This window comes from Limulus polyphemus, unplaced genomic scaffold, assembly GCF_000517525.1.
Source record: "Limulus polyphemus unplaced genomic scaffold, Limulus_polyphemus-2.1.2 Scaffold2256, whole genome shotgun sequence".
NCBI lineage: Eukaryota > Metazoa > Arthropoda > Merostomata > Xiphosura > Limulidae > Limulus > Limulus polyphemus.
Window position 1 is genome coordinate 93,759 of NW_013667866.1, and position 13,679 is coordinate 107,437.

Here is a 13,679-nt window from a genome sequence, read left to right on the forward strand (position 1 = left end):
TAGAGGGCAGACCAGGATCAAGATAATTTTGGATGATCAGAGATAGTACCATTTTGGAATCTCTGGTTTCACTAGATTCTATTCAACAAAGTAAAACAGTTTAAATTTACAGTGTATGTAAACCCTCATGTGAGTATAGTAAATCTTCAATGTGGATTTAAATTGCCATACTGATAGTAACACCTTTTATAAAACGATATTCTTATTTGAACAAGCTCTGAAAGTAGCCAATAACTTTTCATAGCCTCTAGTGTTAATTTTTGGCTACAAGCCCAGTCTAAAGTCAAAGACTGTAAACAGAAAGTTGTTTAAGCATCTGTCACTAAAGGCATTAAGAAGTATCTGGTAGATAAGTGCTAATTATTCTTATATATTTCCAACTGAAGGTTCAAAGTACAGTGTCCTAATATGTAAAGAATGAGAATCTGGCAGAAGAAAAATATTTTCTAATATATAAGGAATTAACTGAAATATCAAGAAAAGTACAATTCTCTGTGTTGTTCCCTTTTTATTCTGCAGTGCATATAGAGAAAATAAAATGTCTTTGTAAATATTTACTTGAATTTTAAATTTCATTTCTTAGGTGACTAGTACTTACTGTTGTTTTCTGTTAATAAAACTTTTAAGTAAAATCATTTGCTATACTAGCAGCAGAAACAACACTTTATGGACAGCTGATTGTGCTAATCATAGTATTCATAACTTATTGAAAAAATTGTTTTAAAGTGAGCATTTTCTAAAAAAAGAATTTCTTTCTGGGAATTACTGCACAGGAGAAGTGTTTGGATTGTGCTCTTTAGTCATAAACAACTCATTGCATCAAAATGATTCAATGTACAGAGCTCAAAATTTTCATACATTTTTACTCATATATATAATAGTTTTTTAAGAGCTCCAGTTTCTCAGCAATACACTTAAAAATAACATCAATAAAGATGTAATCAAACCCTCACGTACAGTCCTAGTGAAAGTTGTGTTCATGTTGTGAGGAGAGTACTTTTATATAAAATTATGTTCTATTATAAAGAAATAGTTGTTGCACATACCATAGTTATTTTTCTCATTGTCTGAATCTTGAATATTCAAAGTGTGAAATTTTTCATGGATTTTTGTTTGTGGTGCCATTTAATAGATGGTGCAAGAGTTTTGGTTACATACATAGAAAGTGATATACATGCTATGTCAATGTAGGTTCAAGAAGTCTTGATAGAAATGAGTAAAAACCCTATAACCCAAGTGCTTTCGAAAGGTGGACCTTTCTTCTTCAGGGGCAAACTTTCCACGTTTTGAAAATGCTCAGATTATAGGGTTTTTACTCATTTCTATCTCAGTGTATATGTTGTCGTTGTTGTGAACTTATGTGGCCTTTACTGACATCAAAATTGTTACTGTAGTTCACTCTAATGACATCTCAGTGTGCCTATTGTTGTTGTGAACTTATGTGACCTTTAGTGACATAAAAGTAATTGCTGTGGCTCATGCTGATGACATCTCAGTGTGTATGTTGTTGTTGTGAAATTGTGTGACCTTTAGTAACATCACAAGTTGTTGCTGTGGCTCACTCTGATGACACCTAAATGTGCATGTTGTTGTATAAGACTGGATATTAGTTTGTTCAGCAATATGAAGTCATTCGTTGTATATATATATATATTGAGGTGTATAATACTGGATAATAATTTTTTCAGGGATATGAAGAACACACAGTCATCAATACTATATGGACACATAAAAACCTAGTTAATTAGGAGTGAACAGCAATGCCTTTGCATCATAACTTGTTAGAATAGTAAAAATAACACATATGTATGAAATGTAGTCTTGCCTTTGTTTCTAATGCTTTTTAAATTCTTGAATATCTTAAGTTTTTAAACCCAAGGGTTTATGTTGATACTATACAACATCTTGTTATTATTCATAGAGAAACATACTACATTTGGGACACATTATAGAATATTGATCAAACCATCTTTACCTCTATGTTTTTGTTCAGCAACTGAAGAACCAGTCATACCTGGTATGACTGGACCTGCCAACTCTTCTTTCAACCATGCAGGTGTCTAAATTGGAATAACACACATATAAATACACACACATATATATATACAGAGAGAGAAAGATTTACTATCTGTTTATTATATTTATACACATACACACATTGTAGAAGAGTAAAAACTGAAAACCTTCATTATAGTTACCAAGCATTCTTGCACATCATAATATAAAAATTAAAACCATACAACACTCATTCTTGACTCACTTGAAAAGATCTTGTGCCTATAAGTTAAGTTTAGGCCAAATATTAATCCTTATAACCGCATGAATGTATACAATATACACAATGATAATTATTCATGATTTTCATTATCTTCTCAGCAACAGAATAACTGCAGATAAGATAGTTATAAAGCAAGTGATATAGTCAAATTAAATAAACAAATCATAGCACTAAAATGAAAATGTTTTGAGTGACAGAAAAAAGATTGTAAAACTGTGAACTAAAGAAACTAGCAGCTGAAATACTAGATAAAAATACTAACCACCTGGCCATGCCGGGCCTTTTTTCAATTGAACTCAAAGTGTCAATAAAAGTTAACCTTAATTTTTGTTAAAGTTTTTGTTATTACTTTACTGAACTTTTATTTATTTTAACTATTTAATTTAGAACACAAAATAAGAACATACACAGAGAATACAATGTTCTTTAACTAGTATAATTTGACTGGCTTTCTAACTAAGCTATAATAATTTCCTTAGTTGTTGAGCAGGACTCGGTAATAGCAACTTTGAATCTGTACATCAAGTAATTCAAAAGCTGTCATGAAAATGAACTAGCATTATGCTTTAAAAAGTTAAAAGCTATATAATATTAAAACTTGATTTATTAACTAACTTTGATGGCAATTTTATTGACATAAATTGATAATAAAGTAATTTGATGTAATATGGAATGTAAATCTTTTAAAAGGTTGTGAGATGCATATGTTAACTATCCATATCCAGAGAGTTGAGATGACACAATAATATACAAACCACTTTCTAGCTTATTTGCTAATCAAACTTACTCTTGTTCAATTGAAGCAAACAATGAATAACAGAATTCAACACTCAACATGTTAACTTTGTTTGTTTATTACCCCAGTTTGACTCTCTTGGGAACCTTGAGAGCCTTGCAGTCAAAGCTAGGATGATTATTCACAAAAACAATAACAGACTTGAAAAAAATATAAAATAATGACTATTTAATTAGTTTAAAGTATTAAGCTTTGCAACAGGAAGGTACTACTGGTCATGATACCAATTATAAATAAAAACAGGTTACATATAATACATCATTAATACCTGTCTTTGAAAAATACAAAAATGAAGAAGATGCTCTTAAGCTACAATGCTGTAATATGAATCATACTTACAGGTCCTAGACTATCTGAGGTAACTGACATCACTGCATTATAGTTCACATGAGAATTAAGAGTAACACCATCTTCATAACTATTAATTTTCTTCAAATAATTGGTTTCACTTTCTTGTCCTTTTTTTCCTTTTCCTCTCTTTTTGTTACCTCGAGGCAAGGGGACAGTAGTGTCCACAGCTAAGAAAAGCTGAGTTCCTGAGCAATACAAATCTGACAGGCTAATGATCTCTCCTCTTGCTACCTGAGCTTCTGAAGCATAGAGCCTAGAAAAGTGTAAACAGTGTAATATAGTTATAATACAAGAACTTGTTCAGCTGAGAACAGAGAGAAAAAGGTGTAAACACTGTAAAGTATATTACAACACAAGACCTTGTAAAGTAGAAAACCTAGAGAAAAAGGTGTATACAGTATAAAGTATATACAACACAAGAAACTGTGAAGTTGAAAACCTACAGAAATATGTGTAAACAGTGTAAAATATTTACAACAGATGAAACTGTGAAGTAGAAAACCTACAGAACAAAAGGTGTAAATGGTGTAAAGTATCTACAACACAAGAAACTGTGAAGCAGAAAACCTACAGAAATATGTGTAAACAGTGTAAAGTATTTACAAGTAAATACTTTACACTGTTTACACATATTTCTGTAGGTTTTCTGCTTCATAGTTTCTTGTGTACTTCACAGTTTCATCTGTTGAAAACCTACAGAACAAAAGGTGTAAACAGTGTAAAGTATTTACAACAGATGAAACTGTGAAGTTGAAACCTAAAGAAATAAATGTAAACAGTGTAAAATATTTACAACACATGAAAACCTACAGAACAAAAGGTGTAAACAGTGTAAAGTATTTACAACACAAGAAACTATGAAGCAGAAAACCTACAGAACGAAAGGTGTAAACAGTGTAAAGTATTTACAACAAAAGAAACTGTGAAGTAGAAAACCTACAGAACAAAAGGTGTAAACAGTGTAAAGTATTTACAACACAAGAAACTGTGAAGTAGAAAACCGACAGAAAAAGGTATAAATAGTGTGAAGTAGTTACAACACGAGAGGTGTGAAATAAAGAACCTGGAGAAAAAGGTGTAAACAGTGTAAAATAGTTACAACATGAGAGGTGTGAAATAAAGAAACTGGAGAAAAGGATGTAAACAGTGTAAACTGGTTATAACACAAGAGCTTGTAAAGCAGAGAACTGAAAGAAAGGTGGATTTTCAAATGGATTCTCACCTGTTAACACAGGCATATAATATTGTTCTGAGTGCAGAAAATAGCAAGTGATTAACACGGTGTATTCAAATGGATTATGATACTGCTGACATATTGTTTTAGCTACATTAATTAAAATTTTAGATTCAATAACATTTTTGTTCATACATACTAAAAGCCAGAAGAAAAAAATATGTTTAAGCATATTTCACTCTGAAAAATACTTTTTACTTACGCTAAGATCTCTTGAGGCTGTAGAATTATGTCCTTTTTATCTGAAGTAATTTCTTTAGGACTCTGGGGTTGCCCTAAAGAAGAAAAAATCAAATTTCAAACTTAATTCCAATGTTAGTTTAACAACTGATTAAAATAAAATAAACAATTTACAGCCATACAACTACACACAAAATGGTAAGTAATGGGAAAACCTAAACTGATATTGTTTAATGTAATGTGTGGAAAAGATTCTGGGTTTCACATAAAAATATCAAAGATTTATTTTATTGAAAAGGTGAAATCCCACAAAAATTTACATTTGTATTTTTTAAAAGGGGATTAATTGTTTCTTACAATGACCTGTACATTCTAACACAAAATAATAGTTGATAATGTTTGTTTATATGATATATAATTTAACTTTGGTGCTTGTTTTCCACCATTCTGTTAAATACTTCCTTACTACTCTTTTGTAAATTGCAGCTCAAGCAAGCATTAGAATAGACCTAAGAAACAAAATGTAAATATCATGAATTAAGTCTCTCAATTCCCTGAGTACTGCCAATACTTTACATTAAAATTCCTAGATTAAAATAGCTTAACCAAAACAATTCTCTCCACTTCTTGACTAATTCAAGTATTACTTTGCTTTACAAACAACATGCTTATATATACATACACACAAAGAATTTTATGAATATCATGAATATAACAGGGTATAACTTGAATGACTTCTACATCCTTTAGATTGCACAGGTGAGCATGTGAAACTGTTGATGTATATGCAGGAGTTGGAGAATAAAATGAAATGCTGTAATTTTCATAAACACCTCAAAAAGCTCCTATGAATGGTACAATAGCATAAATGTAAATGAGCCGTTCCTTTTACTGAAAGTTTGTGCATACAATGACTCGTACAATTTTCTCAGGAACAATGGTCAACTTTCTGTATGTAAAGAGAGCCAAAGCTATCACATATCATGAGTAAAGGTTTCTTTCAATACTCTACAGTTGATCTAATCATTTCACTGAAGGATAAGATTACAGTTGGTCACTAGAAAAGACCAGGTCCACCTTAAAGTGCAGCAGATTTACATTGTTGGTTATTGTGTCATTTAAGGTGGCAACACCAATCCAAATTTTGTCACAAGCTAACTTAGCAGTGTTAGAGAATCTTCAGTAGCCTGAATTAAACTTTAACTGGCTCCATCATCTCTTATTGAGAAATGGTACAACATTCTTGGGTAAACTTTTAACACCTTCATTCCTCAACCACATTGCTGCTGTCCTGAAAGTTCATAGTGGCTTAATAATAATTGAAACCTTTCTGAACATTATTTCTACAGCTCGTGTAACTAAAAAAGACTAAGTGCTATAAATTCAGTTTCTGTCCACCCACAGGATGCCATACGTTCAAAAGACTTATTTTCTCTCACTGAAAAGTAGTGCAATTTATACACAAGTTTGTCTAAACAAGTAATAGGGAACAGTAAAAACTAGGTTTTGGCTTGTAACAAAGTTCAGTGGTTAAAATATGTTACATTTCTGTTTGTTTATTTTGTAGGTGTGGATCTATTTTTCCAGTCACTGTTAATTAACAATGTTAAATATATATTCTATGCTGCAGTTATTAGTTGGTTTTCATATCTTTATGTAGAAGGATAATTTGTGTGTATGCTGAATTGTGTTTCTCAGTTGATGGTTTTAAGCTGGAGCTATTAATATTTTGTCATCATGGCAATTTTATATCTAATTCTCATAAACTTTTCTAAAAGTAAAATTAGCTAATCTTAGAATAAAGCAGTTATTTTCCTTTCAACATGAAATTATAAAATAAAAACTGTCACTAAATTTTTTATAGTTAGTAAACCTAGTGTAGAAAAGGTTTAGGAACAAAATTTATAACCCAGCAAATACTTTTTACAAATTCAATTTCAACCCTAAAAGATTCATGCTTTATCAGCTTTGGCATAACACATAATGTAACTCATACATGGATGCTAAATATGGAATGTATCTAAAATATTAAGTTTTGTTACCCAGCTTGTCATATTTCATTGATGTTAAATAAAATAAACCTTTCCCTTCAATAGTCTTATCAAGTAAATGCAATATAACTTTTTGTCTGGTCATTTTTAATCTTTTCTTGTGAATTTTGGTTTTAAAATTTGTAAAATGAAAATAATATTGATTATTTTATGAACAGTCCTTACACTCTCTACCTTTCTGTGAAAGTACAGAAAGTTTAGTGGGGTGCTATGCCTTACCACCAACTTATCTTCGTCATTGAGAGTTTATACATGGCAAAATTCCAGTTCTCAGATTATCAAGATGTCATTACTTAAATTTAGTGTCATTGAAATGCTCAAAATGCTCTCCTCTTACTGAAAACCTTGCTAAGCCTATTAAGAGTGGAATAGTTAGAAGTCTTTACTGAAATATTTTGTTATACTTTCTACCATGATTCATACTCTACCAACTTTCACATCATACTTATCAAATAAACAACAATTAGTTCTAGTAATCATAAAAAGATGTTGTTAAAAGTTTTCACGTTTTCTAATAATAACAAGCCTGCTTTCTTTAAATCAACCAAGAATCATCATTTTCAAAATGGCGAATTGGCTCTTAGTTGAAACACAGTTCATATACATCTGATACAACTTTAAGAATAGCAATAAAAATCATTTTCATGTGAAAACCATTTTGTAAAACAATAAAATGTGCCATGAAACTAATCTGACCACTTACAATTCCAAAGTGCACAAGAAACAGGTCCAACATACACAAAATAAACACAGGTTCCATAAACACTAAACTACACAAAAGAGAATAAATAGCTTGCAGTAGAAGTTTACTTTCTTGTACTTTAGTAAAGGATATAATCTTTCACCTTTGCACGTAGTATATCTAATTATAACCTTTGATATATCACTTATTTTCACATTAGACTATACTCTAGGTTTCTAAGTTATATAACCATAAAACAAGTTAATTCTAAGGATTTTTAAACTTGAAAAATTAAACTACATACTTTAGCTATAATCTTATAAATTGTAGTAACAAGCCAAATTATATTACCAATTTTATTCATTTCTGAGGCAAAAGTTTCATTTGGTTCTGAAGCATCATTGTCAATGATGACAGGTATTCTGTTCTTTTCTTTGTGGTGGAATGTATGCAAGCTGTCTATAAGTGGATCTTGTTGGTAATGTCTGTCAAGTTCCATTCCTACGGTGGGATACGAAAAAACATGGCGTCCTCCCCAGAAGTAGACAGTGTTATCAATGGTTCCAGCTACAGTAAACGTGCTTCCACATTGTACCATCTGGAACAACATGCCATTCACCTCTTTATTATAATAACTTACAGCTTGGCCTAGAATGTGTCACTAATACCTACTAGTTATGGACAGTAATATGCACTTTTATTTGATAATTCAGGAACCATGCTTTGTTACCAGTTTTTATTTGATAAGTATAAAATTTTGTTCTATTTTTTCTTGGTTAAAAAAAAAGACATGGATGACCACTGGCCAGTAATCTAAAATAGTGTCCATTTAGCAAAGCACAGATAAAATCCAAAAAGTGCAAGCAAAACTTTAAAAATTTCAGTTTTTAATCAGTAGAATTCAAATTCGAATTTGATGACGAGGAACCCACTTTGAGACTAATAATGGCTGGAGACGGCTTGAATGGGTAATGAAGCAAAACTTTAATATAAGTTTAACATAACAGCAATCAGTAGAATTGTTAGTAATGAAGAAGTTGTGTCAATCAAGCTAAATAAATTACATAATGTTGCTTTAAATGTAATTATTGATCTTTTGGAGGTTTAGGCAGATAATTATTATCTTCAATCAATGAAATTCTCTAAACAGCACATTAAACTTAAGAGTGAAAAGCCTATAAATCTGTTATTTTATATAAACTTTAGCAGAGAACAAAAAAAGATTCTTAAAAAAGCAAAAGTACTTCACTATAAGCTACACATTAAAATATGTCCTGCTACTCATATGACAGTGGAATGCATCAGAATCACAGCTGAAGCCAAGGACAGTCATTAACTTAGTCAACTTTGATACTGATTTCATGGAAAATTGAACTTTACAGTGGTTGTTCATGGTTAATTCTGACTTAAATCACCATAAATGTTCTTTCTAATGAATCTGCAAAGTTAATTTTGGGACAATTTTTAAGCTAACTTTAATCCTTAACTATTGGTACTGTTTTAATTCGTATAAAGAATAAAACCTTTCAGTTGATCTTTGACCTTTTTCTGATCCCTATTCATACATTTTTGAAATCTTATATGAAGACTGTATATTTATTCAATAATTCATACGTTAAACATTGGCTTGGGAAAACACAACCTTCTAAGACATGGCAACGTGCTAATTTAGAAATCTTAAATATTACATAATCCAGTATTTCATTAATATGTTGATTTGTATCACTCATTCCAAAAGCACTTGGGTTATCAGATTTCTTGCATTATGATTTATACCTTCATGATAATTACAAAAATGCATAATAGATAAATGTCATTTCAAGATACCAAATAAACTAAAGATCTTATTTGACATTTTGTATAGTGACATTTGACATTTTATATATGGATGTTTATGCAATTTTAAAGAAAACTGCCACATAATTTTGTTTTTGCTTCACCCCATAGTAGCTTAAAATTTTGCAGTAAAATAAATACCAAATCTATCATTTTAATATTATCATTAAATCTCATGTCATATCATTTTATCATATAAAAAAATATATTAGACATATCTAGACATTTTTTCAAATATATCATCCACAGAAATATTAATTAATGAAAAACACATCACCATATTATTGTAAGATGTCCAAGTTCTATAGTTTTAATTGATATTTTCACAAGCCAAGGGTCAAAATTTAATTTACTTCTTAATTGTTACTCTAGTGACAGCTACAGTAAATTCACATCTTTATACTGCATAAAATATGTAGGTAAGATTCTGATTAGAATACTTATTAAAATTACATTCATCCAGTTAAATCATGAAAAACTAATTAATGAAATAAGAATAAACTGTAAAAACAGACAATAGTTACAAGTTAAAACTTACCATGACACACTTGTCCTCCATGCGTTTGACTAACATTGGAGTTAAACTGTTGCGAGTGTGTCCACATCCCAGCTGACCATCCTGGTTATTCCCAAAGGTTATTATCTTTCCTGGTTCAAGCAGCACAACTGTGTGAGTAAGACCCATTGAGATAGATACTACCTTGGTCCGCAAACAGTTCACACGGGTAGGAATGAGCCATTTATCAACCTCACTCTATAAAATATTAACCTCAACTTTAAATACTCAGATAAAAAGTAATACTCTATCACATTCAATCCAACAAGAAGATAAAAAACAAAGAACTGTTACAGTGTTTTTCAAACACATTGAAAACATAAGTTAAAGTCAAAACTAAATTCTAGATATCATTATGTTACACAAGTTTAATGAATGATCATACATTCTAACCCCTTTTATCTAAGAAACTGTTACATTGCTAGAATCAGCATGCTGTAGCAGCTGAGAGAACTACTACTACACTGCTGGAAACAGCATTTCACAGCTTTGAGACCTGTTATATTGGTGGAAACAACTTGCTGTAGCAGCTGTGAGGACAGTTATACTGCTGGAAACAGCATGTCACAGCTTTGAGGACTGTTATATTGGTGGAAACAACTTGCTGTAGCAGCTGTGAGGACAGTTATACTGCTGGAAACAGCATGTCACAGCAGCTGTGAGGACAGTTATACTGCTGGAAACAGCATGCTACAGCAACTGTGAGGACAGTTATACTGCTGGAAACAGCATGCTACAGCAACTGTGAGAACTGTTATACTGCTAGAAACAGCATGCTACAGCAGCTGTGAGAACATTTATACTGCTGGAAACAGCATGCTACAGTAACTGTAAAGACTGTTTTGTTTTCAGCATGCTGAATGTTTTTTACCAAATGTCTATTTTTGTGAATATTTTCACTCTTGTAAGTAAATGAATATCAGAAACATACAGTTCTATCAAATTAGCATGTAGCTTTTATGTGAGTTGCATTCATATCTGAACTTAAAGACAAATAAAATCATCATAGCTTAATCGTCACAGGCATACTGTAATGGTGGCACAGGTAGTTTGCAGGCCATTAAAATGTCACCACAACAGCTACATAACAAACAGATTATATAAAACAGCTTAGTAATAAACAGAATTTATAACTCAGATAGTTTATAGTCCATTAGAATGTCATCTACAGCTTAATAATAAACTGAAAACAAAGAAGCAGTGATATAAATAAAGGTATTAAATAACATGGAAATGAACCCTAAAATCCTTCTAACATGAGAATAAGATGGATGGAAATACTGTAAATCACTAATGATCTATTAGATAATTAGATATAAGTTTAACATATGTTATATTACATTCATTATTAAATTTTATCTATAAACTTAAACCTTAATGATCTGTAATGACTTACTTTGACCATAAGTTGCTTAACTTGCATAATAAACATTCTTCTCTCACTCAGTCCTAATTTGTTATACTCATTTGAACCACAGGCCAGCACCATCCCTGTATCAGTCACGAACATTGTTCCATCTGAACCACAGAATGCTTTAGTGACAGTTATATTTTCAGGGAGCTGAACCACTGTTGGGAAACAGCTAAAAATAATGAAAAATCAATGGTAATAAAAATGTGTTACTGATAACACAGGCCTGCAAATTTAAACTTCATAAAAGTTGTTTTGGTTTTAATAACAGATTTTACATACTTCAACTACACAGATTTCGGAAATAATATTCTTTTTTTTTCTATCACGTAAGGATTTTTTACATATTTAGAAGAAAAACTCTTACTTAGATCAAATTATTATTTCATTTACACAATGAACATTTTTTATTATTATGTTTGTGAACATAAATACAAACAAACTGAAGAACACTGATGTCAAATGAATATGTATCCTCATTCATCCTGATTTTGTTTGTGAAATCTATGTCTTTTAGTCTCAAAATTATGTGTTGTGGTCTTTCTTTAATGTATTGCATCTGGAGCATCTCGTTTCAATGACCAGCAGTAATCAGCCATCATGCTGATGTTCCACCTTCCCTGATACCTCCTCACCATTTCCCTGATGTCTTGATGAAACTTTTCCCTTTGTTCTTTGCTGAAAGCATTGAGATTTTCAGGGAAATAGTCAATATGTGAGAGTAAGAAATTAACTTTCAAACTCATATTACAACCCAACTCTTTGAATTTATCGAGCATATTATTGACAATATTTTCATAACTTGGGTTCTTGTTGTTTCCTAAATATTTGTCAATAACATCTTTAAAGGCAATCCATGCTTCTTTTTCAACTTTCCTCATTGTCCTTTCGAATTGTTCATTCGAAGTCAATTTCCTAATCTGAGGCCCAACAAAATCCCCTTTTGAAAGAGCTGGGAAATGCCCACATAAATACTTGAAACATTCGCCATCTTTGTCTAAGGCCTTTACAAACTGCCTCATATAAAACCTGGTTTTATATGAAGTGGACGTAATAGGACTTTCTTTGTGTCAACCAAACTTTCACGTTCAATGTTTTTCTATCCTGATATCAGGCTAAATCTGCATGGCCATTGTTTCTTTATCCAATGCTAATTTTATGCTCTGATGTCCCATTCATACAAAAAACATGGAACTTTTTATAACTGGATTGTTGACCCAACAAAATATAGATGACTTTTAAGTAGCCAAGCATGTTCTTTGTATTTGACCTTGTTAACAAGAAGCTCGAGATTTTCATACGTTTCTTTCAGGTGAACCAAATGAGCAATAGGAGCAGATTTATATATATTACCACTGTGAAAGATAACACCTTTTAGACTTCTTTTGGAGAAATCAATGAACAATCCCCACTCACTTGATTCATAGACCACAGCTCCTAGCATTGTTGCAATAAACCAGTGAACCTTCTTGCAAAAAGTATGGTATAAACTCTTTCTCACAATTTCTGTACCAGTAAAATGATGTCCCCAGAGAAAGTAAGTTCTTAGCCCAAAGTCAGGACCCCAAAATCTCTGAAGAATCCTTTGGAAGGCCCAAATCTCTCACCAAATCATTAAGCTCACCTTCTGTGAAAGGTTGTGGTTCAGCAGACATTTCAGGTTGAAATTAATCCCTATCATCATTTCTTTAACATCAGAATCAGATGAAACTGTATCCAGAGTCTCTGGTGAAGTAGGTACAGGTACATCAGGTCAATGATCAACAGGTCTTATAGCAGACTGAAGGTTCAGATAAGAAATTTAAATTTTATTTAAATTGTTGTAGCCTTGCATGTTAAAAGAGTAAAAATAGCAGTCATCTCCATGGTTTCTAAACTCACCCCAGACCATTGGTATTCCAAAAAGCAAATATTTTTTCTTACCTTTAGTCCATCGTCTCAACTCTTTGAGACAAATTGTACAATCTTTGTGTGAAGCCCATAATTTGTTTTGGCCCCAAGTTTGATTCCAAAATATGTGTAATATGCTTTTTTGAAAAGTTCTGTAATGTTATGCATTTGTTTCTTTATGATAAATTTACCACAAGTATAAGAGAATATGTTTACACAACCTATTGTTGCCATAGTGATGAATAAATAATATCAAATAATGTCAAAGTGCATGCACAAACAAATACTATACCAAAAACGACACATCATGCAGTCTGTTAACCATTTATATACTAGCAATGTTTTTCTTGTGGGTTCTAGAAAGACCAATAAGATGTGTTTCTTGTGGGTTCTAGAATGATCAATAAGACTTTC

The 13,679-nt window shown here is 31.4% G+C and overlaps 1 protein-coding gene across 2 annotated transcripts in view; it reads right to left on the reverse strand.

Moving 5' to 3' along the window:
* The window catches only part of LOC106466425 (serine/threonine-protein kinase Nek8-like), a 77,470-nt gene that overhangs the window by 13,718 nt on the left and 50,073 nt on the right, over positions 1 to 13,679 (reverse strand). For both annotated transcript variants that reach the window (XR_002612194.1, XM_022394434.1), the window contains exons 19-24: positions 11,361 to 11,547; positions 9,947 to 10,162; positions 7,924 to 8,170; positions 4,862 to 4,934; positions 3,414 to 3,678; positions 1,976 to 2,060 (exon numbers count right to left, since the gene is read on the reverse strand). Coding sequence is in view for 1 of the 2 variants with exons in the window: in XM_022394434.1 (XP_022250142.1) it covers positions 1,976 to 2,060; positions 3,414 to 3,678; positions 4,862 to 4,934; positions 7,924 to 8,170; positions 9,947 to 10,162; positions 11,361 to 11,547 (1,073 nt within the window). In the remaining variant the exon portion in view is untranslated. The remainder of the gene's footprint in view (positions 1 to 1,975; positions 2,061 to 3,413; positions 3,679 to 4,861; positions 4,935 to 7,923; positions 8,171 to 9,946; positions 10,163 to 11,360; positions 11,548 to 13,679) is intronic.